At 38.8% G+C, this 26,261-nt stretch overlaps 1 protein-coding gene across 4 annotated transcripts in view; it reads right to left on the minus strand.

Annotated features, from left to right (window-relative positions):
* The window catches only part of TASP1 (taspase 1), a 254,221-nt gene that overhangs the window by 15,891 nt on the left and 212,069 nt on the right, over positions 1 to 26,261 (minus strand). The window contains exons 14-15 of one of the 4 annotated variants that reach the window (XM_087445627.1): positions 12,281 to 12,366; positions 11,536 to 11,961 (exon numbers count right to left, since the gene is read on the minus strand). The exons of the other annotated variants lie outside the window; for them this stretch is intronic. Coding sequence (XP_087301753.1) covers positions 12,307 to 12,366 — 60 coding nt within the window. The 3' untranslated portion in view covers positions 11,536 to 11,961; positions 12,281 to 12,306. Of the gene's footprint in view, positions 1 to 11,535; positions 11,962 to 12,280; positions 12,367 to 26,261 lie in introns of those variants that run through there. 4 annotated transcript variants of the gene reach the window in all.

A 26,261-nucleotide genomic window follows, 5' to 3' on the forward strand; every position in this document is an offset into this window, starting at 1 on the left:
GGGAAAAAAAGATAAAGATAAAGCGGCTGTAGCATGTCAAAAGTTCAGGTGTGGTCACAGGTGAGTATTTATTGAAGAAAATCAAAATCTAGTTCCTACAGACAGCTCTGGGCACTCCTTGGAAATCCCCCTAGAATGGAAATAGTGCCTGAGAGGCAGAGAGATTGGAGTGATAGAGTCCACTCATAGCCATGCATCACTATTGAAGAAACTTGACAAGTCAACCCACCCCTAAGGACCTAATGGATTTCATGTTGACTAATTTTTTTCTTTTCACTCAAATTATGTGACTTTTTAGCTACTGACACCACTGTATAGGTGATGTAGTGCATGCCAGGGAGCATGTAGTTCTGTCCCCCATAGGTTTATTACGGCTGGTCAGTCCTAATTAAAAGACTCCTTTCATCTTGTCTTGAGGACTTCCGGACATGGCTCCTAGGCGTTATTTTTGGCTCTGGCCATCTATGCTACTTCCTGTTTTGTTGCCAGATTAATGACACACAGCATGTGAGCTAAGGCAGCCCAAGAGGAATATGTCTCTCACCTTCCTTCTTATTCCCTAAGATAATTCTGGACCCACAGCAGATCAAGTGCATCATACAAAAGTCAGCAACTCTGATGTGCAAAACACCCATGTCTTGCCACCACCAGCATGTTGGTATTTTTGACAGTCCACAATTAGAGTGGTACAGTTAACTTCAGCCTGTCATTTGTGTGGGCTAATCTGTTTGAAAAATCCTTGGGGGGTCAGCCAGTGGTGGGAGGACCATTTTCCTATAAACAAATGATGGAACCTCTGTGTCTGGAAGACACCAGCTGTGGTTTGGTTCCAGGGCTTTTTGAGGAAGCAGAAATGCCAGCCCCCTTCCTCCTGGACTCCACAGGCTGTCTCATTCCTGGGACTGATGTTTTTCTATTGCATTATCAGAAGCCCCTGAGGAGGCCTCTGGACCACAAGGATGTCTGGTTCCAGATTCATTTTATCATTACTAGTACTAAAGATGCAACATTTTACCGCCAAGTAACTATTTGGAATAACTTATTTAAGGCTGTTGCTGAGTATGAAGTTAGAAATCCTTGAGAACATCTAGGAAAGTTGATTTCAGTTTTATAATAGTTAATCTTATCTACGTGTTTGTTTATCTTCCACACATGAGTGAAATCATACAGTATTTCTCTCTCTCTGTCTGACTTATTTCTCTTAGTATCACACCCTCAAGGTCATCCATGTTTGAAAATTTTTTTATTCAAAAGTAAGCTTTGTGTAACCATAGCACAGTGTTATATGATAGAAATTTTGGTAACCAAAATGTTCTCTATCTGTGATATCCAATACAGTAGCCACTAGTCACATGTGATTAGAAAGCACTTGAAATGTGGCTAGTGTGACTGAGAAACTGAATTTTTCATTTTGTTTAATTATTTTAACTTTAAGTAGTCACATATGGCCAGTAGCTACTGTCTTGGGCAGTGCAGTTACAGAAGTGGAATTTCTATGTTATGTTCCAGAGCTTATCCAACCCATGCAGATGCAGAAAACAGGAGTAATGAGAAGTTCCAAACGTATTACATATATACTCATTGAGAATACATTACCTTAGATTTTATAGCAGATTTACCTTCCTGGTTAACGTTTTCTGAGACTTGGATTAAAATAAATTTACATTCTCTCAGCATCCTACATCCAATGAGGTGATGGACATCTGTGCTGCAGGGGTAAGGGGGCAGGAGACACACCAATAGCTTCCTGTGTGGCAGCAGAAAGCCAGTCTATGTTCTTTTTTAATTGCTGTAAATAATTCAACGGCAAACCATTACTTGTTGACTTTACTTGGCTCAGCCACAATGAGTAACCACGCTGCCTCTCAGACACTGCAGAGCCATCGAACCAGCGTTTTAAAATAGCACTTAAGAAAATACATGGTTCTTTATAATCCAGCTCCTGACCACCTCTCACCACTCTCTAGACACACAGAGAGACTTGTAATTTCTCCAGCACACATCTCTATCCCTTTGCTTTGGCTGTCAATTCCACATGGAGTCCCCTTTCTACTCTCTCTTAATGTAATAAAAGATGCCTTCCTTTTCTTTATTACAGTGTTTCCCAAACATCAATCATTTTTTTGCCTTGTTTGTATCCCTCTTCTACTATTATTTACCTTAATGCTTCTAACTTGATTCACTATCATTTACTTAGTTTGTTACATCACGGGTTTGGGTGCTAGTTATATTTTTGCCAACACACACTAAGGCAAGTAAATACATATATGTTGTAAGGAAAAATGCTTGGCCATTTGTGCCCTAAAATCACCTCATGCACCGCCAGTGGCACACATTCAGCAGTTTGGGTAACTTTCACAGCCAGCTCAAGCATCCACACCTCCAGGAAGTGAGTTATGCACCCCCTGTTGCTCCAATAGTTAGGCATAAGGCCCTGGTGAGAGGGTAAGAAGACTCTTCAGTGGGGAAATTGATTGCTCAGGTTCTGACATTTGGGAGTCCTCCCACAGAGCAGCTGGCCTACTGCCTGATTCTACTGTGAAGCCCCTCTTGCACATAAAGCTTCCCACCATATTTTAGGTACTTCACTATAAATAGAAACAGAGAGCCAAGACCACCAGACAATGTCTCCTGTGAAAATAAGTAAAGGAAATCTCATTTAAAATGGAGTTGGGAAGCCCTGAAGGGGGAGCTCTCACACACCTACGACTTGTCTCAACTTGCATAGTCAGCAGGAAGAAAGAAGATTCCCACATACCTCAGTAACAACATACTGTCCGCCACTTGCAGCCAATGAAAAGCCACCACTCTGAATTCTCGTCCTCCTCCAATGAAATTTTTTGTTCAAAACAACCTTCCCCAATTTCCTCCCCAAACCTCATAAAAGCTGACCTGCCCTTTGTCTCTTCGGACTTCCCTGTGGTTCATCATAGTTTGCATTTCCTGAACTGCAATTCCTCAGTTATTCCCAAATAAACTCATTTTGCTGGTAAAATAACTGGCTATTTTATTTTTAAGGTTAACACTCTTAACAGAAAAGACAGAAACCAAAACAAAGAAATAAGAAAAAAAGAGATTGAAGGACACAGAGATAACATAGGGATGAGAAGAAAACTCCAAAAATCCTACTAATTTTCTTATATTGAAAAGAGAAGATGTTGCATCCATGAGACAACAACAGAAAACTATGCACAGAAAACTAATGGATCAAATAATAAGAAAAAACTCTAATAAATTTAAAATAAGATGACTAAAATTTTTAAAAATCAGTAGAAGTTTTGGAAAATAAAGTAGATGAAACCTCTCAAGAAATAGAACAAAAAATTTTTTTGTTAAGAGTGATAAGATAAGAGTCTTAGGGAATCAATCTAGGAAATCCAAGATCCAAATAATAGTTATTCCAGAAACTTAGAGAACGGAAAGTGAAGGAGATTATCAAAGAAATAATGAAGGAAAAATTCCATAATTGAAGATCATGGCTTGAGATTGAAAGCATCCGCTGAGTGACCAGTACTCTGAGGCTCATCAAAATAAAGAGATCCTAAAAACTACACCAGAGAAAGGGAGGGATTTTCACTTACAAAGGATTGGAAATGAAATTTTCATTAGACTAGACACAGCAATATGTGTGCTAGAAGACAATGAAGAAATAGAGTTTCAACAAGGAATCAGTATGCAGCCAAATTATAAATAATTGTAAGAGGGAGAATAAAGACATTTCACACACATCCCTGAACTGAAAAATAATCACCTCCCACGTGCTCTTTCTTAGAAAATCACTAAAGAAGATAATCCTAGAAACAGAGAGAGTAAGCCAAGAAAGTGGAAGACATGGGAATCCAGAAACAGGGCATCCAAAAAGGGAGGTCACAGGGTGATGGCGAAGAAAAATTCCAGGATAACAACTGTTCAGCAGCCCTAAAGATTGCATCAAAACAGGAGAACAGAGGGGTCTGGCAGGGAGTCTTCCAAGAAAAAAAGTAAAACAAATAAATCATCTGATATGTTCAAGCTTTTGGAAAAGCTATCAATGGGCATTGACAGATCTGATGAAAAAAATTAAAGCAGGACCCAGAAAACTCTGCAAGTGAAAAACAACAACAAAATAAAGCATTGTACAGGAAAAAAAATCACAATTCCCTACGTGGTTCTGGGGTAAATCATATTTACAAATCATAATAATATGAACAGTGACAATTGATTTAGCTAAAAATTGCAGTGTAATTATGAGAATAGAGAATTATGAGAATAAAGGAAAAGGGGAGGGAGTGTGTAAAGGTATTGTGTCTTATTTAACACACTAGGAAGTCAACACAGAGGGTCTAAGATGAATAAATCCAGAAAGAGTATAAGCAAATGGAGATAAATACCAGAAGAAACAGTTGAAAGACATGAAAGTGGGTCTTGGGCAGCAGGACTTGGGGGTAGGAATGGGTAAGGCCCCTGCTATTTGGGAGTTTATTATTTAATTTTTAAATTATGTCCATATATCTTATTAAAAAAACTTTTAAAAAGAGAGAGAGGAATTATGGTTGCTGGGCTATAGATCAGCGAGCAAAGATTTACTTGCTGAGGGGAGCCATAAATTGTAGCACAACCAACTTTCTAAAGGCTCCCATCTGTACACTGCCCCCAAATGATGTGATGATATTCCACAAGGGAGAAGAAGGAAAGCCGTGCCCAAGCTCCACCTTCCCTGTCGGGAAATTCTCGGCTCAGCTCACAATACTAAGTCTTTGTTTTCTGGTGTTTGCAGGACTGTGCCCTTCTGGAGGTGAGATGTTTACTTTCCACGGCTAGAAAGTTTCCTACATCCTACCCGCCATACATGTGACTGTAGAATTGCACAAGCCCCAGAGTGCTTCCTCAAACACTGGTGTGTCAAGCCTTGTCTGCAAATTATGTGGCGGTGATGGCGCCTTTGGAATGCTTTATGGACTGGCTCTGTCTTCCATCTCAACCTGGTGAATGGTTCATGATGTAACTAGGGATCTGATGGAGGGGGGGAGCGGGGAATGGCAACTTAATTTATCTGTACTTAACTGCCTCTGTACAACTCTGTCTGCTCTCCTTCCTCCTAAGCTCCCAGTCACTACTTATCTTGGTCGAGGAGATCTCCCATCCCCAAAGAGTCCTATGGAGAGCTCACTGTTCCTCACATTGGCAGCAAAATAGCTATGTTGATACCATGTGCAAACTTGCTTGTAACTCTACCACTACTGCTTCCCAAATGATGAGACCTCACTAGAATCATCTGCTATTATACTAACATGCTGTTGGTACTTCCTCTCACTCTTCATTCCCACTGGATTTTTGACCAGGAAGCTAAAGCTTTGTCTCATAAAGCAACCATAAATCAAAAAATAAAGAAAAGTCAGAGGAAAGACAAAAAGAGAGAAGCATCACAAATCCATATCTTGATTCTAGGACTTGCTGTTGAGATGTTACTATTTTATATAACAAGAGGTTTTATGGCTTAAAATCAAGAGGTGAGAATGCAGCGGTTAGTATCCCATTCATGCCCACAGATTTTCCCAGATTTAACAATCAACAATATGAGCAATTGTTGTAAAGCACAGTCTCTTCATTCAGCATACAAAGGTCAGAGAAGTAATCTGCCTTTCCATGCTCAGTCTTAGGGAGCTTGGTTTTGGGATTGAGGAGCTGCCAGCAGCCTCATAATTTAACTAACAGAACTAAGCCTATATCAACATGAACTTACTATTCGTTCCAGAAAATTCTTGCCCAGTAAATAACTTTAATATTTGCTCCAGGAACTTCCTGAAAATCTATTTATTTTAAAACAATGGACTACTCAACCAGCCCCCTTTCTCAGGTTGACAGGTTGCTCCATGGGGCAGACCTTCTTGCTTATTAAAGCACCAGTTGCTCTAGAACCCTTACTTTTCTATGTTCATCAGTCTCAAACTATTAAATCATGAACTTTGCCCACTTGGAATCCCCATATTGAAAGGCCTGCCTTAAGCGACTGGAAACCAGATCTAAAATCCTAGACATATCTGCCCTTGACCTTTCCCTTCTAAGCTACTACTTAAGGGCCGGCCCGGTGGCTTAGCGGTTAAGCGCACACGCTCCGCTGCTGGCGGCCCGGGATAGGATCCCGGGCACGCACCGACACACCGCTTCTCCGCCCATGCTGAGGCCACGTCCCACATACAGCAACTAGAAGGATGTGCAACTATGACATGCAACTATCTGCTGGGACTTTGGGGGGAAAATAAATGAATAGATAAAATTATAAGCTACTACTTAAGACTTTGTCAAGGTGGTGTTTTCCCTTATTGCAGTAAGTAATAAACAGCTTTGCTTGATCAACAGAGTCCTGTTGTGGTCTTTTTGGGGAGTTGGTGGTTGACAAACACAGGCAGATTCTCAACTATATTTGTAGAGTCACAACTGTTGGCTTGGCAGTCTTGTTCTGTTAGCCCCTTTTCCAGTTCTTTCATTCATCCAAATGTTTTTTTGAGTTCTACTATGGGGACATAAATAGGCTTGGCTCCTCATTCCATAAAATAAGGAAGAAAGACACTAATTAACTAATTCCCCAAATATAAATGCCTGTAAACTGTGCTAAGTGCTGTGAAGGAAGGGTGTGCAGTGACAAAGAAACATTTAATAGGCCTACTGTGAGAAATCTGCAAAGGATTAGGGCACTGGGGCTGAGACAGGAGGAATGAGTAATCTCCAGGTAAAAGTCTGAAAATGGAGAAGGAAGACTTTCCAGGCTGAAGGAACAATTCACCTCTCTTAGGCTAGGGACTCATTATCACTGTCTTCAATTCCTTTATCTTCAGGATCAGATAACTATTTTGATTCTTCTGGCTATTTCTCTTTCACAGAAATGAACAAGAAAGAGAAATATGTTTCAAATAAAAAGAGAACCAGAGAGAAAAGACAACATATCCATGTTTCTCACTGTTTAACTCCCTTTTCCCTGGAGTCCTTTAAACCCCTGGTAACCCCATGGTAAAAATGGAAGATCAGCCACTCTGGAAAACAGCCACAATTTCTTATACTTATGTTCTTACATAAATGTAAAAATACCATATAACCCAGAATTTTCACTGCTAGATATCTACCCAACAGAAATGAAAACATACACCCACACAAAGACTTAGACATGAATATCCTTAGCAGCACTACTCTTAATAGCCCCAAATTGAAAACAACCCAGTGCTCACTAACAGTAGAATGGATGAATAAATTGTGGTAGTAATTCAAGGGAATCAGTGTTTGGGGACACTGCAGCTCAAATAGCTGGATTCAAATTCTGGCTCTGCCACTATCTATTTGACCTTAAGAAAGTCACAGAATCTCTCTGTACCTCAGTTTCTCCATTTGAAACATAGGAAGAATGATAGTTCCTACCTCAAAGGGTTCCTGTGAGGATTAAACTGTGTATTAAACCATGTTAATATGTATAAAGTGCTTTGGTACATACTCAGAGCTATGTAAGTGCTAGCTATGAGGATTCTACTATGATTTGGTCATGGTGCTTCTGGTGATGCTGTGACTTATACCCATTAATGCCCATACTTACTGACCTAGCAGTTGGCATTCAGCTCTTTCCCTGGGGTAACAGTACAACATAGCAAGGTGCTGGTTCTCAGGGTGTGTACTGCCTACATCATTTCCAGCAAACATTCTCTGAAACTTCTCAAAATAGGATCCACCAGAGGTATCTCTCATGAAAAGGGCATTCACATTTTTGAAGCAGAGAATTTAGGGAGGATATAATTGGCATTAAAATAATTTATCCTTATTACAAAACAGTAAGTTCCCATTTATGGGAACTTTTTAAAACCTTTTAGATAATTTGGTTAAAAGTCAAAGTTTTATGACAATCTTGCTGCAGGGAAAAGAACTACAGCAGGCTAATCCAAAGACTTCCTCTTAGTGGGGACAGTTCATGGGAAAAGAAATGGTTAGATAATCATTGTTAGACTGGATACAAAAAGAAAAAAATGTCTAGTTAAAAATCTTTAGAATCTTTACTGACAGTCAGCTGAGAGTCAACTGGGAGAATGAGTAACTGGTTTCTCAAACATGGTCTCAATCCCATCAGAATCCATCAGAAAATTGCTGATGCAATTTATCAGAAATGCCAATTTCTTCCTGTGAGGAGATTTGTGTATAATAACTCACAAAAAATGTTCAATTCCAGATCAGATTTGGTATAATTTTTTCTTCCAAATATAAATTCACTGAAAAAAGATGGAAAGAAAACATTTTAAAATGTGAACTGCTGTGATTATTTCTCAATGATGAGATTATAAGGGAATTTGATTTTCTTCCTTTTTATTTTAAAATTTGTAGTATATCAATGCATTGCTTTTGTAGTTCCAATAATAAGAAAGAAATATTTTTCATCATCATTTAAATAAAGAAACATTTTTTCATTTTAAAATGTTTGATTATGACAAATGAAGTAAGAAATATGAAAATGCTAGTCTGGGAGCCTATGGAGGACAGGTCATGTCTTCTCAACAGCACTGAACTGAGGAGTAAAATGAGGTTAGAGAGGAGAGACAATTCCTTAGGGAAGGAAAGAGGCCAAGAAATGGTGATGAACGGCACCATGCCATCGGGGGAGGGGCAGATGCCGATTTGGTCTTGTCAGTTTTCCTCATATCTTTTGTGCCAGTGACCAAAGATGGACAGATAGCAAAGGTCCACCTGACATATAGCAGCTTGCCCTGTGCTCCGGCCCATGGCCTAAATGAGCTGGATTGAAACTCCTAGTTTTGAAAACAAAGACCCATGATTTGAAGTCTACATATCTGACTCCTGAGATGGGCCAATTTGGCATCTCCACTGAAATACATATGCCCACTGAAAGAAAAAAGAATTTGAAGTGACCTGGAGCAGTTTGCTGTTCATCAGATGCCCTGCCTACTGCATCTTTCAAGACCAAATTAGAATGCATCTTTCTAAGTCAGCCTGCTCCTCATGCTGGAGTTCAGACTATATTTCATGGAGATGAGGAAAAGAGAGGACTTAAAGACAACTTTTAGATTTTTTACATGAGCAACTGAGTAAACGAGAACAACAACAACTGAAATGGTGAATTCTGGTGGAGGAGCAGGCTGGGGTCAGGAGATGTGGAGATAGAAACTAAGGGTTCTGTTTTGAACATATTATGAAAATGATTTATTAGGTGTCACAGTGGAGATGTCAAGTCAGTAGTCTGGAGTTCAGGTGCAGTTCAGGCTAGAAATTTGGGAGGCATGATATTTAAAGCCATTAGACTCGATAAGGTCATCTATGGAGATAAGAGGGCTTAGAACCAAGCCCTGAGCCCACCAATGTTCAGAAGTCAGAAAGAGAAGAGAAACCATGAAAGGATACTGAGAAGGAGAAACCAAGGAACTATGAAGAAAACCAGAAGCATGAAGTGTTTCAGAGTTAAAGTGAAGAGTCTTTAATTTTTATTCTTATTCTTATTAAATTATTATTGAAAGATAAGAGCTTCTTATATTTAAACAGTCCTTTAAGCAATTGGCCACACTATTTCAGTCCAACAGCCTACCACCCCCTACCTACTGAAAAAGATATTCACTGTGATTAAGTCTTTGGACCATGGCCCAACATCCTCCCAGCCACCTATGTGGTTGATTTTTTTCCTCCTCCTACCCAGGGAAAGGTCAGCCAAAAACAAGTCTCCTGCATAAGAGATTTATTCTCCGGACTTTATGATATGAAATGAGTCTTCCCCCATAAACTCAGCATTGACTGCCCCATACTAAAAACAGTATGGATTTAACAGACATGTTCTCCCAACAACAGATGGCTCCAAAGAGCATTCTTCTAGGTGTGTTACCAAAAAGCATTTCCCCTTTCCTTGCAGACTCTGTACTGCTCTTAGAACCAAGAGGGTATTGCCTTACTTGGCTACACACACGAAAATGTCTAACTCAGGTTAGGGATTAAAAACATTGAGCAGCTCAGGAATTGGTTTTAGGAGCGGAAGTACCAAAGTTACCACCACCCAGCTCTTGCTAAGCCTTGGGCGTTGTAGCTAATCAGTTAGTAACATTGAAAGACTCCTTTTATGGAGGTTTCCCCACCATCAATGAACTCATTTTATATAAATATTTAGCCAGGCAATAAACTGGCCAGGGTATATTACTCAACATCAGCCTCAAAAGACCCTCCCAATTTATATACACTGCATCTTGGTGGAGCAATACATTTTACATGCATGACATGGTCAGCGATAAATATACCAGGGTAGGTCAAACCCTATTTGGTTCTCTTCTTTTAACTGTCTTGGGCTCTGTGTGTTTCTTTAATCAGTTGGATGATTTAGATAAACAACATGTATTAGTCTTTGTAAGTATAACATGCCTTGAACTTTCTCCAGATATTCATTCCCATTCATCATCATAATAGTTGCTCCCCCTTGGCCATCATTAAGATTAGAAATGTCCTTGAACCATTTAATGATATTCCACAAGACTGGACAGACTTTTCATGCCTTGATGAATTGCAATCACTCAGCTCAGACCAATGAAATTGGATATCCTTTAATGTGCCTGATGACTTTAAGGAGTTTAGGGAAAGCAGCGCTTGGGAATCCAAATGGCTTTACAGAATAACCATTCATTTGAGAGAAGATGCATGACTTAAGTAAAAATTGATTAATGAGTTAGTATCTAATTTAATAGCTAACTACAATGTTATTTCTTTGTTCATACTCCTGAATATGGTTTTATCTACAAGTGTCCATTTATTATAGAACTCATTAGAATCCTTAAAGGAGGTATGAAATAATTCTTTTTAAGCCCAAATTAGAATGTTCAAGAACAAGGTTCCTCCAAGCAATGTGACTTTTAGATGTTCACACTGCTGATGAGAACAACATAAAAACAAGCTGGGCTAGGAAGTTTTCGACTTACTTGGAGCTGAAAAACACTAGCTGCCTCTATTTTATGAGGGCCTGCCGCTCCAGATGGCCATCATGGAATAATGTGACCCCCAAATGACGGTGTGATATAAACAAGCAGACTTGGCAATTTGTGCCATAAATATCTTTAATATTAATTTTCACAGATCTTTCAATTCCACTAACCCTGAAAACATTGACATGGCTATGGTTAAGAGCTGGCTGATGATACCGGCATATTTAAATCATCTTCCTCTTCAAACCATGATCTGAGACAACAGGGTTAGGAAAAGGAACTTGGGTGTATAATGGAGAGAGCACTGTGCTTGGAGTCAAAAGACCAGCATTCAAGTCCTGGCTCTCTCACTGCCAACGTGATCAAATTACTTACTGGAGCATCAGTTTCTCCCTTTATTCATCGGTCATTTATTGAGCATGTATAATGTACCAAGTGCTGTTCTTGGGATACATAAGAGAACAAAACAGAATGTGGGGCTCATATTCCATTGTGGGTCTTGATAAATATAACTTCCTACCTTCCAGAATTGTTGTATGGGTCAAATGAGATATCATAAGGAAAAGCACTTTACAAAGTGCTTTTCTCCCAGAAGTAAACCCTGAGATAAGGCTCTGAGCACAAGGACTTTATTTGGGAGGTACAGGAAACACTGATAGTGGGGATATGAGATGCAGAATGGAAGGCAGCCAATAAAAGATGCGTTAGCAAGGAAGTCACCACTGTGGGAAACTGGAAATACTAAAGGGAAATTCTGGGAAATGGTACAAACACAAGACTCAGTAATATCCAACTTCAGAGGTGAAGGAGTTGGGGTATTTATACACAAACTCCTGAGAATCAGGAGTAGAGGGCTTCTCCAGAAAGTATTAATTTCCTGGCACTTCTGGCCTGCTGCAGGCAGAGCAGTCTTTTGTGATTTTGGAGAGAAACCTCAGGCACAGAGATGCAGATTATGGTAGTAGCAAATCAGCTGGATCACACTGGAAATGGTAGCATCCAGGGATATGGAGGTGGATTGTCAGTGAATGATACAGACCTGCAAAGAATGAACCTATTGTCATCATCATTACTCCACTGGTCAGATGGTGCCTGCTTGTCCCCTGCCCCAACCCCTGTCCCCCAATATTTAACAGCCACCTGCAGGTTAGCTTGCAGTACATTAGGAATTCTTTTCATTAACCAGTTAGATGTGGAAATAGTCCACCTCTAAGTTTTTTCAAACCGGAGTTTGTGGGCTCCTGTGAGTCTACAGAAGTAGCTTCCAGAACCCATGAATTTAATGAATTTTGAAATTTTAAAAATTTTCATTTTGAAGACAAACTAAAATAACTTAATATAAACATATTCAGTGTCACCTTGTAATTAATTCATGTAGGCTATTTCACTTGCATTTGTATTTGAAGTTGTAGTAAAGTTGATACCAAATGAAGATTTCAGCTAGCTGGAAAAGAGAAAGCAGGGGAACTGAGTCATGATCAGTAATAAGGTATGTTGAACAAAAATAATAGCCTATGTGGTATTATCTCTATGTTCAAGGTTGAACAGAAGTGGTGCATGGATCAGTCTATGTGTGGACAGCCTTTGTCACCAGTAAATGTAGTAGTCAACTCTCAACTAGGAATTTTTCATGAAACCGCTCCATCACAATTTCCCAGGGTGTCCATTAAGTGGATTGTCTGAGAAAAATAGTGGATATATAGTTAAAAACAAATTTATTATCCAAAAGGAAGTGTAATGCCAATCATGTTGATAATTCAGATGATGGCTATAGAGTTCAAAATCAGAGATTCAGGTCAACTAGTGAAATATTCAATTTCCAAATAAATGCTTCTATAATAAAATCAAAACTTCTGCTTCTGGAAAGATGGAGTAGAGGTACTTTCCCCTATTCCCTCCACTAAGCACAGCTAAAGACATAGGGCATTATATATAAAACAAGCATAAGAAAAGTTTGAAAGGTGGAGAAAAGAAGGCAGATCCGTTGGGGACCATGGTTCCTGAGGAATAACATGGCGGCAATAAGCTCCCCGAATTGTCATTTTGCCTCATGTATTCCAGACTGGATACTGGAGAAGCCAGGAACCCAGAAATGCCAATGGGCACAGACAAAAAGAGCCCCAAGAAAATGTCTGCTCTCCCAGGCCAATGCACCAGGAGATGAGTAGCCTAGCAAAACAGCAAATTTTTAAACAATAACTTCTCTACTCCAGCCAAACATCAGAGGAAAAGAACCTGCGGCCCCAACCCCACTTGCTCCAGTGAAAGTCAAAGGGAGAGCCTAGACTTCTACCCTCATCAGGCTGTAACAGGCATCCCAACACCCGCTCTGCCAAGTGGTGCCAGAGAAGGCCAAGCGAAGATTAGAGACTTTTAGCTCCTCCAGGAGGTAAAGAGCCCTTTCCCTTCCCAGGAGGCATGGTGTCAGCAAAGGCCTGGTAGGAGCCTGAACTGTCACCCCCACCAAGAAGTAGTGAGGAGCCGCTCCCCCATGGGTGTCAATGCAGCCAAGTGGGGAACCCACGCTTTTCCACTTCCATCTGGCAAGTAAAAAGGGAGCATTCCCCTTCTCCCAACAGAGCAGTGTCAGAGGAGGCCTGCTAAAATACAAAATTTAAATAAGATTCAGAGACTTATAACATAATACCCAAAATATTCAGGTTTCAATCAAATGCCACTCATATCAAGAACCAGGAAGATCTCAACTTGAATGACAAAAGACAATCAACAGATGCCAACACCAAGATGTTAGGATTATCTGACAAAGATTTTAAAGCAGCCATTATAAAAATGCTTCAACAAGTAATTATGAACATGCTTGAAACAAACAAACAAAAAATAGAAAATCTCAGCAAAGAAATTTAAGATACAAAAAGAAACACATGGAAATTGTAGAACTGAATAACACTATAACTAAAATTAAATCAAATTTTGATTTAAGGTAAAACAATAACAAAAAACAATGTAATATAACCATTATATTATATCATTGTTAATATAAACTTCATTGATTTTGGACTTTGTTGTATTCATTGGAAATCTACTTGGATTTATGATTGTAAAAGAGCTATACACATAATAAGTTTATACCTAGTTTTATGTTTGTATATTTTTAAGTGGAATTATTTCAAAATAATTTATGTTAACACTAGGGAAGTATGAATTTCTTTTATTTACAAGGGGTCCTCATTCAAACAAGCAAATGTTTTTTAAAACGACATTTGTAATTTGTTATGGTTTGAATTGTGTCCCCCCCAAACTCATACGTTGAAGTTGTAACCCTCAGTACCTCAGAATGTAACTATATTTGGAGACAGGGCCTTTAAAAAAGGTAATTAAGGTAAAATGAGGTCATATGAGTGGACCTTAATCAAATATGACTGGTGTCCTTATAAGAAGAGGAGATTAGGACACAGACAGGAACGGAGGAAAGACCACGTGAAGATAGAGAGAGAAAATGGCCATCTTTAAGCCTAGGTGAGAGGCCTCAGAAGAAATCAGCCAGCCAAAACCTTAATCTCAGATTTCTAGCCTCCAGAACTGTGAGAAAATAAATTTCTGTTGCTTAAGCGAACCAGTTTGTAATACTTTGTTATGGCAGCCATAGCAATCTAACACATAATGCAATTGGAAATTTTAACTTTAATGGACTTTCAATGATATGAAAGAATTATTGTTAAAATTTTAGATGTAATAATGTGGCTAGGTTACTGTGGTTATGTTAAAAAAAATAGACATCTTAATTTTTAAAGATACACATAAAAATGTTTGGAGAAACTGGGAATGATCAAACAGGAAAAGTGAAAAATTTGATAGGACATGGTATTCTCTTCCAATATGTATCTCTAAATTATGTTCTATTTTTTCACAACTTTATTGAGATATAATTCACATATCACACAATTCATCCATTTAAAGTGTACAATTCAATGGCTTTTACTATATTCACAGAGTTGTGCATTCAACACCACAACCAATTTTAGCACATCTTCATTAATCCAAAAAAACCCCCACACTCCTCAGTCATCACCCCTCAACTCCCCTCACCCCTCCCAGCCCTAGGAAATAACTAATCTACAGACTGTCTCTATAGATTTACCTATACTGGACATTTTAAATAAATGGAATCATACAACATATGGCCCTTTGTGACTTGCTTCTTTCACATAGTGTAATGTTTTCAAAGTTCATCCCTGTTGTAGAATTTATCATTATTTATTACTTTTTATTGCCAAATAATATTCCATTCTATGGACGTGCTTCATTTTTTTAATTTATCAGTTGATGGACATTAGGATTGTTTCCACGTTTTGCCTATTATGTATAATGCTGCCATGAACATTTGTGTACAAGTTTTTGTGTGGACATGTTTTCATTTTTCCTGGGTATATACCTAGGAGGGAAAAATTCAATGTTTAACGGTTTGAGGAACTGCCTGACTGTCCCAAAGTGGCTATATCTCATAGAATAAGTTGGGAAGTGTTCCCTCCTATTCTATTTTTTGGAAAAGTTTCTGAAGAATTGGTATTAATTCTTCTTTAAATGTTGTTACAATTAACCAATATAACTATCTAGTACTTAACTTGCTTCCTGGGAAGTTTTTTGATTACTAATTTAATCTCTTTACTTGTTATAGGTCTTATTCAGATTTGCCATTTCTTCTTGAGTCGGTTGTGGTAGTTTGCTTCTTTCTAGGCATTTGTTAATTTCATCTAAGTTATCTGATTTATTGGCATATTATTGTTCATGGCATTCCCTTTATATTCCTTTTATTTCTGTAATTTCAGTGGCAATGTCCCTTGTTTTATTTATGATTTTATTAATTCAAGTCTTTCCTCTTTTTTATTGGTCCGTCTAGCTAATAGTTGTTTAATTTTACTGATCTTTTTGAAGAACTAACTTTGGTTTCATTGATTTTCTCCATCATCTATCTAGTCTCTATTTAATTAATTCCCACTCTAAGCCTATTTCCTTCTACTTGCTTTGGTTTAGTTTGTTCTCATTTTTCCAGTGTCTTAAAGTAAAATGTTTGGTTGTTGATTTGAGATCTTTATTATTATTATTTTTTTTCGGTGAGGAAGATTAGCTCTGAGCTAACATTCATTGCCAATCCTCCTCTTTTTGCTGAGGAAGACTGGCCCTGGGCTAACATCTGTGCCCATCTTCCTCTTTTATATGTAGGACGCCTGCCACAGCGTGGCTTAATAAGCAGTGTGTAGGTCCATGTCTGTGATCCAAACCTGTGAACCCCAGGCTGCCAAAGCAGAGCATGCGAACTTAACCACCATCCCACCGGGCTGGCCCTTCTCTTTTTTTGAGGAAGATTGGCCCTGAGCTAACATCTATGGCCAATCTTCCTCCTGTTTTCCCTTTTTCTCCTTAAAGCCCCAACAGATAGTTGTATGTCATACTTGTACATCCTTCTAGTTGCTGTATGTGGGACGCTGCTTCAGCTTGGCTTGATGAGCAGTGCATAGGTCCATGCCCAGGATCTGATCTGGCGAACCCTGGGCAGAGCATGTGAACTTAACTGCTATGCCACCGGGCCAGCCTCTCTTTCTTATCTTTTAATGTAGGCATTTAGTTATAAATTTCCCTTTAAGCACTGCTTTACAGCTGCATCCCATAAATTCTGATAAGTTGTGTCTTCATTTTAATTCATTTCAATGTATTTTCTACCTTTCTCTTTGACTCATTGGTTATTTAGTGGTGCACTGTTTATTTTCCACATATTGGTGAATTCCCCCAATTTCTTTCAGTTAGTAATTTCTAATGTTATTCTATTGTGATCAGAGAACATACTTTGTATGATTTCAATCCTTTTAAATTTATTGAGGCTTGAGTTATGGCACAGCATAAGGTGCATCCTGCAGAACGCTTCATGTGCACTTAAGAATGTGTATTCTGCTGTTGTTGGGCAGAGTGTTCTATAGATGTCTGTTAGGTATACCTTGTGTATGGTATTGTTCAAGTCTTTTATTTTCTTATTGATCTTCTGCCTAGTCATTCTATCCAATATTTAAAGTGGGGTATTAAAGTCTCTGACTATCCTTGTTGAATTGTCTATTCCTCCTCTCAATTGTGTAAGCCTTTGCTTCATGTATTTTGGGGCTGTGCGGTTACATGCATATATAATTGTTATAAATTCCTGATGGATTGATCATTTTGTCATTATAAAATGCCTCTTTTTGTCGCTAGTAATACATTGTGTTTTCAAGTCTATTTGTCTGATATTAGTACAGCCACTCCAGCTTTCTTATGGTTTCATGATATATCTTGCTCCATCTTTTCACTTTCAACCTATTTGTATATTTGAATCTAAAGTGTGTCTCCTGTAGACAGCTTGGAATTTATTTTTTAATCCAGTCTGTAATCTCAGCCTTTTTATTGGATTGTTTAATCTATTCACATCTGTGATGGTTAACTTTATTTGTCAACTTGGAGGGTATTTTGGATGAGATTAACATTTAAATTAGTGAACACTGAGTAAAGCAGACTGGCCACCATAATATGGGTGGACCTCATCCATTCAATTGAGATCCTGAAGGAAAAAAAGAGACTGACCTCTCTGAGCAAGAGGGAATTCTCCAGGAGACTTCCTTCAGACTTCATCTGCACCATTGACTCTCCTGGGTCTTCAAGCCTATGGCCCTACCATGCAGATTTGGTTTGCCAGGCTCCATAATTGCGTGAGCTAATTCCTTATGAAAAATCTTCTGTCTATACACACACATCCCATTGGTTCTATTTCTCTGGAGAACCCTAATACAATATCAAATATTTTTGATATAGTTAGATTTATATCTGCTATTTAACTTTTTTCCATATGTTTCGTATTTTATTTTTATCAATTTTGTTCCTCTATTCCTCCTTCGCTGCTTTATTTTGCATTAATGGAATATTTCCAATGTAATTTAATTCCTTTAATGATTTTTTTTTTGTTATTTATTTAGTTTTTTTCTTAGTAGTCGCTCTAGGGCTTACCATATGTATTTTAATTTATCAGAATGGACTTTAGATTTATATTTACATAATTCCTGCAAGAAATAGAAATGTTACTCATATACAGCTCTATTCACTATTCTCCCTTTTTTGTGCTATAATTGACAAACATATTGCACCTATAGATGTTACAAATGTAACGATACATCATTATAATTATTACTTAATATAATTTTATGTCAATTAAAGGAGCTGAAATAAGAAGAGAGAGCAACTACATATTTGTAGGTTTGTTAAATTTACTTTTCCCCAGCCAATAGTCAGCAAGGAAATGGGCATCTTATTCTTACAACCTCATGCAACTGAATCCTGCCAACAACCTGAATGAGCTGAAAACAAATTCTCCCCTAGCACCATCCAAAAGGAATGCAGCCCCGCCAACACCTTGATTTTGGCCTGTGGGAGCTAGAGCAGAGAAACCAGCCAAGGATTTCTGACTTACTGAATTATGAGATAAAAAATTTGTGTTTTTTAAGCTGCTGTTATGGCAGCAATAGAGAACTAACATACTGCTCTACACTGTCTCTTCCATGTCACCATGAGGAACCTTCATTTATTCATTAAACAAAATACTTATTTGGACGTATTATGTGCCAGGCACTGTCTAGGTGCTAGAAGTATGGCATGAAAGACACAAAAATCCCTGTGTTCAGGAAGCTTAGTTTCAAATGGAGGGAAACACATAAACCAACAAATATGTCAGTTACGGTATATTAGAAAGTGATAAGTGCTAGAGGAAAAAAATAAAGCAGAAAGGGGATGCAGAGTGCTGAGGAGAATGTGGTGAGGATGGTGCTCATCAAGAAGGTAACATTTGAGCAAAGAGTTGAAGGAGATGAGGGAGGAGCAAGCCATGTGGATCCATCTGGAAAGTGATTTCCAAAGAGAGGTTAAAGCATGTGCAGTGGTTCTGAGAAAGGAAGATGTCTGGGTTGCTCAAAGAACAGCAAGGAGGCCAGGATGGCTGTAGCAGAGGGAGTGAGGGGAATGACAGGAAGTGGGTCACAGAATGACTGGGAGCCGATCCCAGGGTCTTGTGAGGACTCTGGGACAAGGTGTACTGGAAGGTTTTGAGCAGAGGAGTGCCACGATCGGACTCCTTCTGGCTGCCAGGTGCACAAGTAACTGTGTGGCAAGAGTGAATGCAGGCAGACCACTGAGGATCCTATTGTAATAACTCAGATATGGGACGACCAGGGATGGTAGCAGTGGAGACAGTGAGAAGTGGTTGGACTCAGGATATACTTTAAAGGAGGGCCAATAGCATTTGTTGATGGGTTGGTTGTAAAATAAGAGAGTAAGTAGATTCAAGGATGGCAGATTGGTGGCCCCCAATGAGCCTTGCCTCTGGATTCATGCCCTTACGCAGTCCCTTCCTCTGGAATCTTGGCTGAGCCAGGTGACTTGATTTAAGCAATAAATGTGGCAAAAGTGATGCTGGGCTGATTCTGGACCTAACCTTAAAAAGGCCTGGTAGCTTCTGCTTTTGTGCCCCTGGAAACCTTGAGCCACCACATCTTGCGAGAAAGGCAGCATGGAAAGACCATGTAGACAGGCCACGTGCAGCTGGAGAAGCCATGAGCCTGCACAAAGAAAGGACACTCAGTCAGCCCGGCCCCCAACTCACCCTCTAGCCGAATGCAGCACACTTTCGACCAGCAACAAGAGCAGCAGAAAACCACTGAACGAAGTCAAGCCTACTTTACAGAATTGTGAGCAAATAAAATAGTTGTTGTTTAAGCTAAGGTTTGGGGCAGTTTGTTATGCAGTAATAGATACATAAAACAAATGACCCCAAGAATTTTGGCCTAAGCACCCAGAATAACCAGATGGAGAAGACTGCTAGTTAACAGGTTTGAGGGAAAAAACTTGGGTGGACAGATTAAAATCTTACTACTTCTAAGCAGAAAAGAACGCATGTTTTTCTTCATATATTAGAAGAACAAGACCTATCTCTTACATATTGCTGGATTTTCCAAGGCCAGGAAAGGCCATTTTAGGAGCAACTCTTTGGATCTGCAACATAATAGCAACCACAGAGATTAAAGGAATTATTTAGTTTTTTCTCTCCAGCTTCTGAAGCTCTATTGACAATCATAGAAATCCCTACGGCAGTTCAACCAGAGAAACCCTCACCCAATATTTCTGCCTTTGCCATTGTGGTTTCAGAGCTCTGGCAACTCTACCATGTAAAGGAGAACCACCATGCTTGCTTTCCACAACTGGTCATGACGAATCACCTTGGGCTTGGCTGATTGGCTTCTGGAAGCTAAATGCACAGCAGGGAGGCTTGGAGGGAAGCCCTTGCCAGTTTTAGATTTAATCCTTCCTGTGGCCATACACTTCAGAAACAGCAGCATGTGGAAAAGAAAAACTGCCTGGTCAATTTGGTCTGTCTGTGGGTCTCTGATGATAGACATCTGGACTAATACCTTGTGAACTCGAATCCAAATTAAGTGTTGGGGAAAGGAAGCATATTCATTAAGAATTCTTACTGTCCCAGAACAAATATTAACGGAAAAGGATTACTTTTATGTTGCCAATCTCCCACTCACTTACTCTCACGTGTATAGCCCACTACTTTTACCCACCCACTCCTCCTTCCACTGCTTAATCAGCATTGGGGGAAGGTTTAGAATACATCCAAAGTAAAACAAATTAATCATACTCACAGGAGCTCATGTCTTCTGAGCTCACCCTTTACTTGGATCAGTGTTCCTGGGAGGGAGGAGTGGCTTCCATGCATAGTCCCTTTGTCGGTCCTATACCCCATAACTAACCACTTTAACCTTAATTTGGACAAAGGACACTGGGCTTCACAGCACAGAGATTCACTTTGTTGAGCAATTATAGGGTTGATGTCAGAACAAAGTTGAATATTTGACTTAAACATTTTAAGAAAAATGCTGGGAGTGATGTCAGCATTATGGCAGAGTGAGTTTCCTTTGTCTCTCCCCTCTAACTTACAACCAAATGGACATTCATTAACCAACAGAGGATTCCCTACATAGCACAACAGGACACCTGAGAGATCAATGCAGCAGTATATCTGAAGGTGGGTGGACTGGATCCCTGGGAAGCAGTGGAACTACGTGAGCAGACCCCTCCCCCTCCCTGGCAGCAACAATCCAGTTTGCAGATCCTCACACAGCAGCCAGCGTGACTGTAAGTGGAGGCGGGGCAGCAAGTGAACACATTCAGAGTGGTAGTCCAGCCCATGGATGCACCCATAATGCCATGGCGGCCCTGCCCATGGGAATGTTCCCCACCAAACGGTGGCAGCTCACTCCCCACGAAAGTGCCCCACCCAACAAGGGCAGGAGCTTAGTTGAACCACCCGCAAGAAAGAGCCCCTCTCACCTAGTGCAGCAGCACAGCTGGTCCCCTGCTGAGTGCAGGGGCCCCACCCACCCATACAAGAGTGATCTGCCAGCTGAGCACAGAGGCCCTGCCCATGTGAGCACAACCTGCTGAGCAGCTGCAGGCAGCCTGTGCAAACACAGAGCAGCTCCAGTGGTACAATTAGCAGCAGACGGGGCAAGATCAGAAAACACAGCTTCTGCCTCCCAACCCACCGAGTGGTGGCAGGCGGAATCTGCGACCTAATACTACCACAAATGTGCTAGCAAAGGATCAATTCATGAAGAACTACAGTATCTTCTTACACCATGAAAAACTACAGTAACACTTCAGAGCAGAAGAAAAATGACAACTCTCCAGAAACCAATCCTGAAGTCACAGTAGTTTACAAACTAAATGAAAGAGAATGCAAAACAGTTGTTATAAAGAAACTCAATGAGTCGCAAGAAAACTCAGAAAGACAGTTCAATGAGCTCAGGAATAAAATTAATGAGCAGAAGGAATACTTCACCAAAGAGATTGAAGCACTTAAGAAAAACTATACAGAAATTCTAGATATGGAGAACTCAATCAATGGGATAAAAAAATAATCTAGAAACCATAAAAAATAGAGCTGATGTTATGGAGGACAAAATTAGTGAATTAGAGGATAGAAATATAGAAATGCTTCAGGTGAAGGAGAGAGAATTAATATTTTTAAAAAATGAAGAAATTCTTTGAGAAATATCCAACTCAATCAGGAAAAGCAAAATAAGGATTATTGGTATTCCAGAGAGAGAAGAGAGGGAGAAAGGAGCAGGGAGCTTGTTCAAAGAAATAATAGCTGAGAATTTCCCAAACCTGGGGAAAGAACTGGACTTCCAAGTACATGAAGCCAATAGAACTCTTAATTACATCAATGCAAAAAGACCTTCTCCAAGGCATATAATAGTAAAACTGGCAAAAGTCAATGACAAAGAAAAAAATATTAAGGGCAGCAAGGCAGAAGAAAATAACCAACAAAGGAACCCCTATCAGGCTTTTAGTGGATTTCTCAGCAGAAAACTTACAGGGTAGGAGAGAATGGAATGATATGTTCAAAATACTGAAAGACAAAAACTTTCAGCCAAGAATACTCTATCCAGCAAAACTATCCTTCAGATACAAAAGAGAAACAAAAGTTTTCCCAGATAAACAAAAGCTGAGGGAGTTCATCGGCACTAGACCTCCATTACAAGAAACAATGAAGGAAGCCCTCCGACCTGAAACAAAACGGCAAAGGTTTACAGAGCTTTGAGCAAGGAGATAAACAGACAGACAAAATCAGGAAATTGCAGCTCTCTATCAGAACAAGTTAGCAAACACTTAATTATAACATAAAAGATAAAGGGAAGGGAAGCATCAAAAATAACTATAAATACTTCAATTTAGTCACAAACTCACAACCCAAAAAAGAATAATTTGTGACAATAATAACTCAGAAGGGGAAGAGGAAAAGGATGGAATCTGCTTAGGCTAATGGAAATAAAAGGCTATCGGAGAATGGACTATCTCGACTATCTCATCTATGAGATCTTTTATATAAACCTCATGGTAACCACTAAACAAAAAATCAGAGTAGAGCCACAAATCACAAATAAAGAGAAAACCATCACAGAAAACCACTAAATTGAAATGACAGTCAGAAATACAAGGGAAAAGAAATAATGGAAATATAGAACAATCGGAAAACAAGAGATAAAATGGCAGTATTAAGCCCTCATTTATCAATAATCACTCTAAATGTAAATGGATTGAATTCTCCAATCAAAAGACACAGAGTAGCTGGATGGATTAAAAAACAAGACCTAACAATATGCTGCCTCCAGGAAACATATCTCAGCCCTAAAGACAAACTTAGCCTCAGAGTGAAGGGATGGAAGATGATACTCCAAGCAAATGGCAAGCAAAAGAAAGCAGGTGTTGCCATATATACATCAGACAAAGCAGACTTCAAGATAAAAAAGACAATGAGAGACAAAGAAGGGCAGTCTATAATGATAAAAAGGATATACCACTAAGAGGACATAACACTTAGGAATATGTATGCACCTAACACAGGAGCACCAAAGTATATAAATCAACTATTAACACACCTAAAGGGAGAAATTGACAGCAACACGATAATAGTAGGGGACCTCAACACCCCACTTACATCAATGGATAGATCATCCAGACAGAAAGTCAATAAGAAAACAGCAACCTTAAATGAAACACTCAACCAGATGGACTTAATAAATATATAGAGAACATTCCATCCAAAACCAGCAGAATACACATTCTTCTCAAGTGTACATGGAACATTCTCAAAGATAGACCACATATTGGGAAACAAGGCAAGCCTCAATAAACTTAAGAAGATTGAAATCACATGAAGCACCTTTCTGACCACAATGCTATGAAACTAGTAATCAACTACAATAAAAAAGCTAGGAAAGTCACAAATATGTGGAGACTAACCAACGTGATACTGAACAAGAACTGGATCAATGAAGAAATCAAAGGAGAAATTAAAAATATCTGGAGACAAATGAAAATTAAAACACAATGCACCAACTCTTACAGGATGCAGCAAAAGCAGTACTAAGAGAGAAATTTATAGCAATACAGGCCTACACCAAAAAACAAGAAAAATCTCAAATAAGTCATCTTAAACTATATTTAACAAAACTAGACAAAGAAGAACAAAGCCCAAAGTCAGCAGGAGGAGGGAAACAATAAAAATTAAGGCAGAAATAAATGAAATAGAGACTAAAAAAACCAATAGAAAGGATCAATGAAACTAACAGCTGGTTCTCTGAGACTATAAACAAAATTGACAAACCCTTAGGTAGACTCACTGAGAAAAAAAGAGAGAAGGTTCAAATAAATAAAATTAAAAATGAAAGAGGAGAAATTAAAATGGATACCACAGAAATACAAAGGATTAAAGAGCATACTATGAAAAACTATATGCCAACAAATTGGACAATCTAGAAGAAATAGATAAATTCTTAGACTCATACAACCTCTCAAAACTGAATCAAGAAGAAATAGAGAATCTGAATAGACCAATCACAAGTACAGAGATTGAAACAGTAATCAAAAATCTCCCAAAAGACAAAAGTCCATGACCAGATGGCTTCTCTGGAGAATTCTACCAAACATTCAAAGAAGATTTAATACCTCTCCTTCTCAAACTATTCTGAAAAACTGCAGACAATGGAACGCTTCCTAACTCATTCCATGAGGCCACATTACCGTGAAACCAAAACCAGACAAAAACAACACAAAAAAGGAAAATTGCAAGCCAATATCGCTGATGAACATAGATGCAAAAATCCTCAAGAAAATATTGGCAAACCGAATACAGCAATACATTAAAAGGATCATACACCTTGATCAAGTGGGATTTATACCAGGGATGCAGGCATGGTTCAACATCCACAAATTAATAAATGTGAAATAACACTTTAACAAAATGAGGAATAAAAATCACATGAGCATCTCAATAGATGCAGAGAAAGCATCTGACAAGATCCAACATCCATTTATGATAAAAACTCTGAATGAAATAGGTATAGAAGGAAAGTACCTCAACATAATAAAGGCCATAGATGACAAACCCACAGCCAACATCAGACTTCATGGTGAAAAACCGAAAGCCATCCCTCTGAGAACAGGAATAAGACGAGGGTGCCTGCTCTTGCCACTCCTATTCAACATAGTAATGGAGGTTTTGGCCAGAGCAAGCAGGCAAGAAAAAGAAATAAAAGGTATTCAAATTGGAAAGGAAGAAATACAACTCACTGTTTGCGGACAGCATGATTCTACATATACAAAACCCTAAAGAATCCACCAGAAAACTATTAGAAATAATCAACAACTACAGCAAAGTTGTAGGGTACAAAAACAGCTTACAAAAACCACTTGCATTTCCATACACTAATAACGAACTAGCAGAAAGACAAGTCAAGAATACAATCCCATTTACAATTGCAACAAAAAGAATAAAATATCTAAGTATAAATTTAACCAAGGAGGTGAAAGACCTATACATTGAAAACTATAAGACAGTATTGAAAGAAATCAAAGAAGACATAAAGAAATGGAAAGATATTCCATGCTCATGGATTGGAAGAATAAACATAGTTAAAATGTCCATATTACCTAAAGCAATCTACAGATTCAGTGCAATCCCAATGACATTCAGAATCCCAATGACATTCTTCATTGAAACAGACCAAAGAATCCTAAAATTTATATGGAACAACAAAAGACCCTGAATAGCCAAAGGAATCCTGAGAAAAAAGAACAAAGCTGGAGGCATCACAATCTCTGACTTCAAAATACACTACAAAGCTATAGTAATCAAAACAGCACGGTACTGGGACAAAAACAGACACACAGATCAATGGAACAGAATTGAAAGCCCAGAAATAAAACCACACATCTATGGACAGCTAATCTTTGACTAAGGAGCCAAGAACACACAATGGAGGAAGGAAATGTCTTCAATAAATGGTGTTGGGAAAACCAGACGGCTACATGCATAAGAATGAAAGTAGACCATTATCTTACACCATACACAAAAATTAACTCAAAATAGATTAAAGACCTGAATGTAAGACCTCACACCGTAAAACTCCTAGAAGAAAATAAGGCAGAACACTCTTTGACATCAGTCTTAGCAGCATCTTTTCGAATACCATGTCTACAGAGACAAGAGAACAAAAGAAAAAATAAACAAATGGGACTTCATCAGACTAAAGACCTTCTGCAAGATAAAGGAAACCATGAACAAAATAAAAAGACAATCCACCAACTGGGAGAAAATATTTGCAAATCATATATCCAACAAGGGGTTAATTTCCAAAATATATAAAGAACTCATACAACTCAACAACAAAAGACAAACAACCTGATCAAAAAACGGGCAGAGGATATGAACAGACATTTTTCTAAAGAAGATATACAGAT

The sequence above is a fragment of the Ceratotherium simum genome, chromosome 21, assembly GCF_057802395.1.
Source record: "Ceratotherium simum simum isolate JZ-2026a chromosome 21, ASM5780239v1, whole genome shotgun sequence".
Lineage (NCBI taxonomy): Eukaryota > Metazoa > Chordata > Mammalia > Perissodactyla > Rhinocerotidae > Ceratotherium > Ceratotherium simum.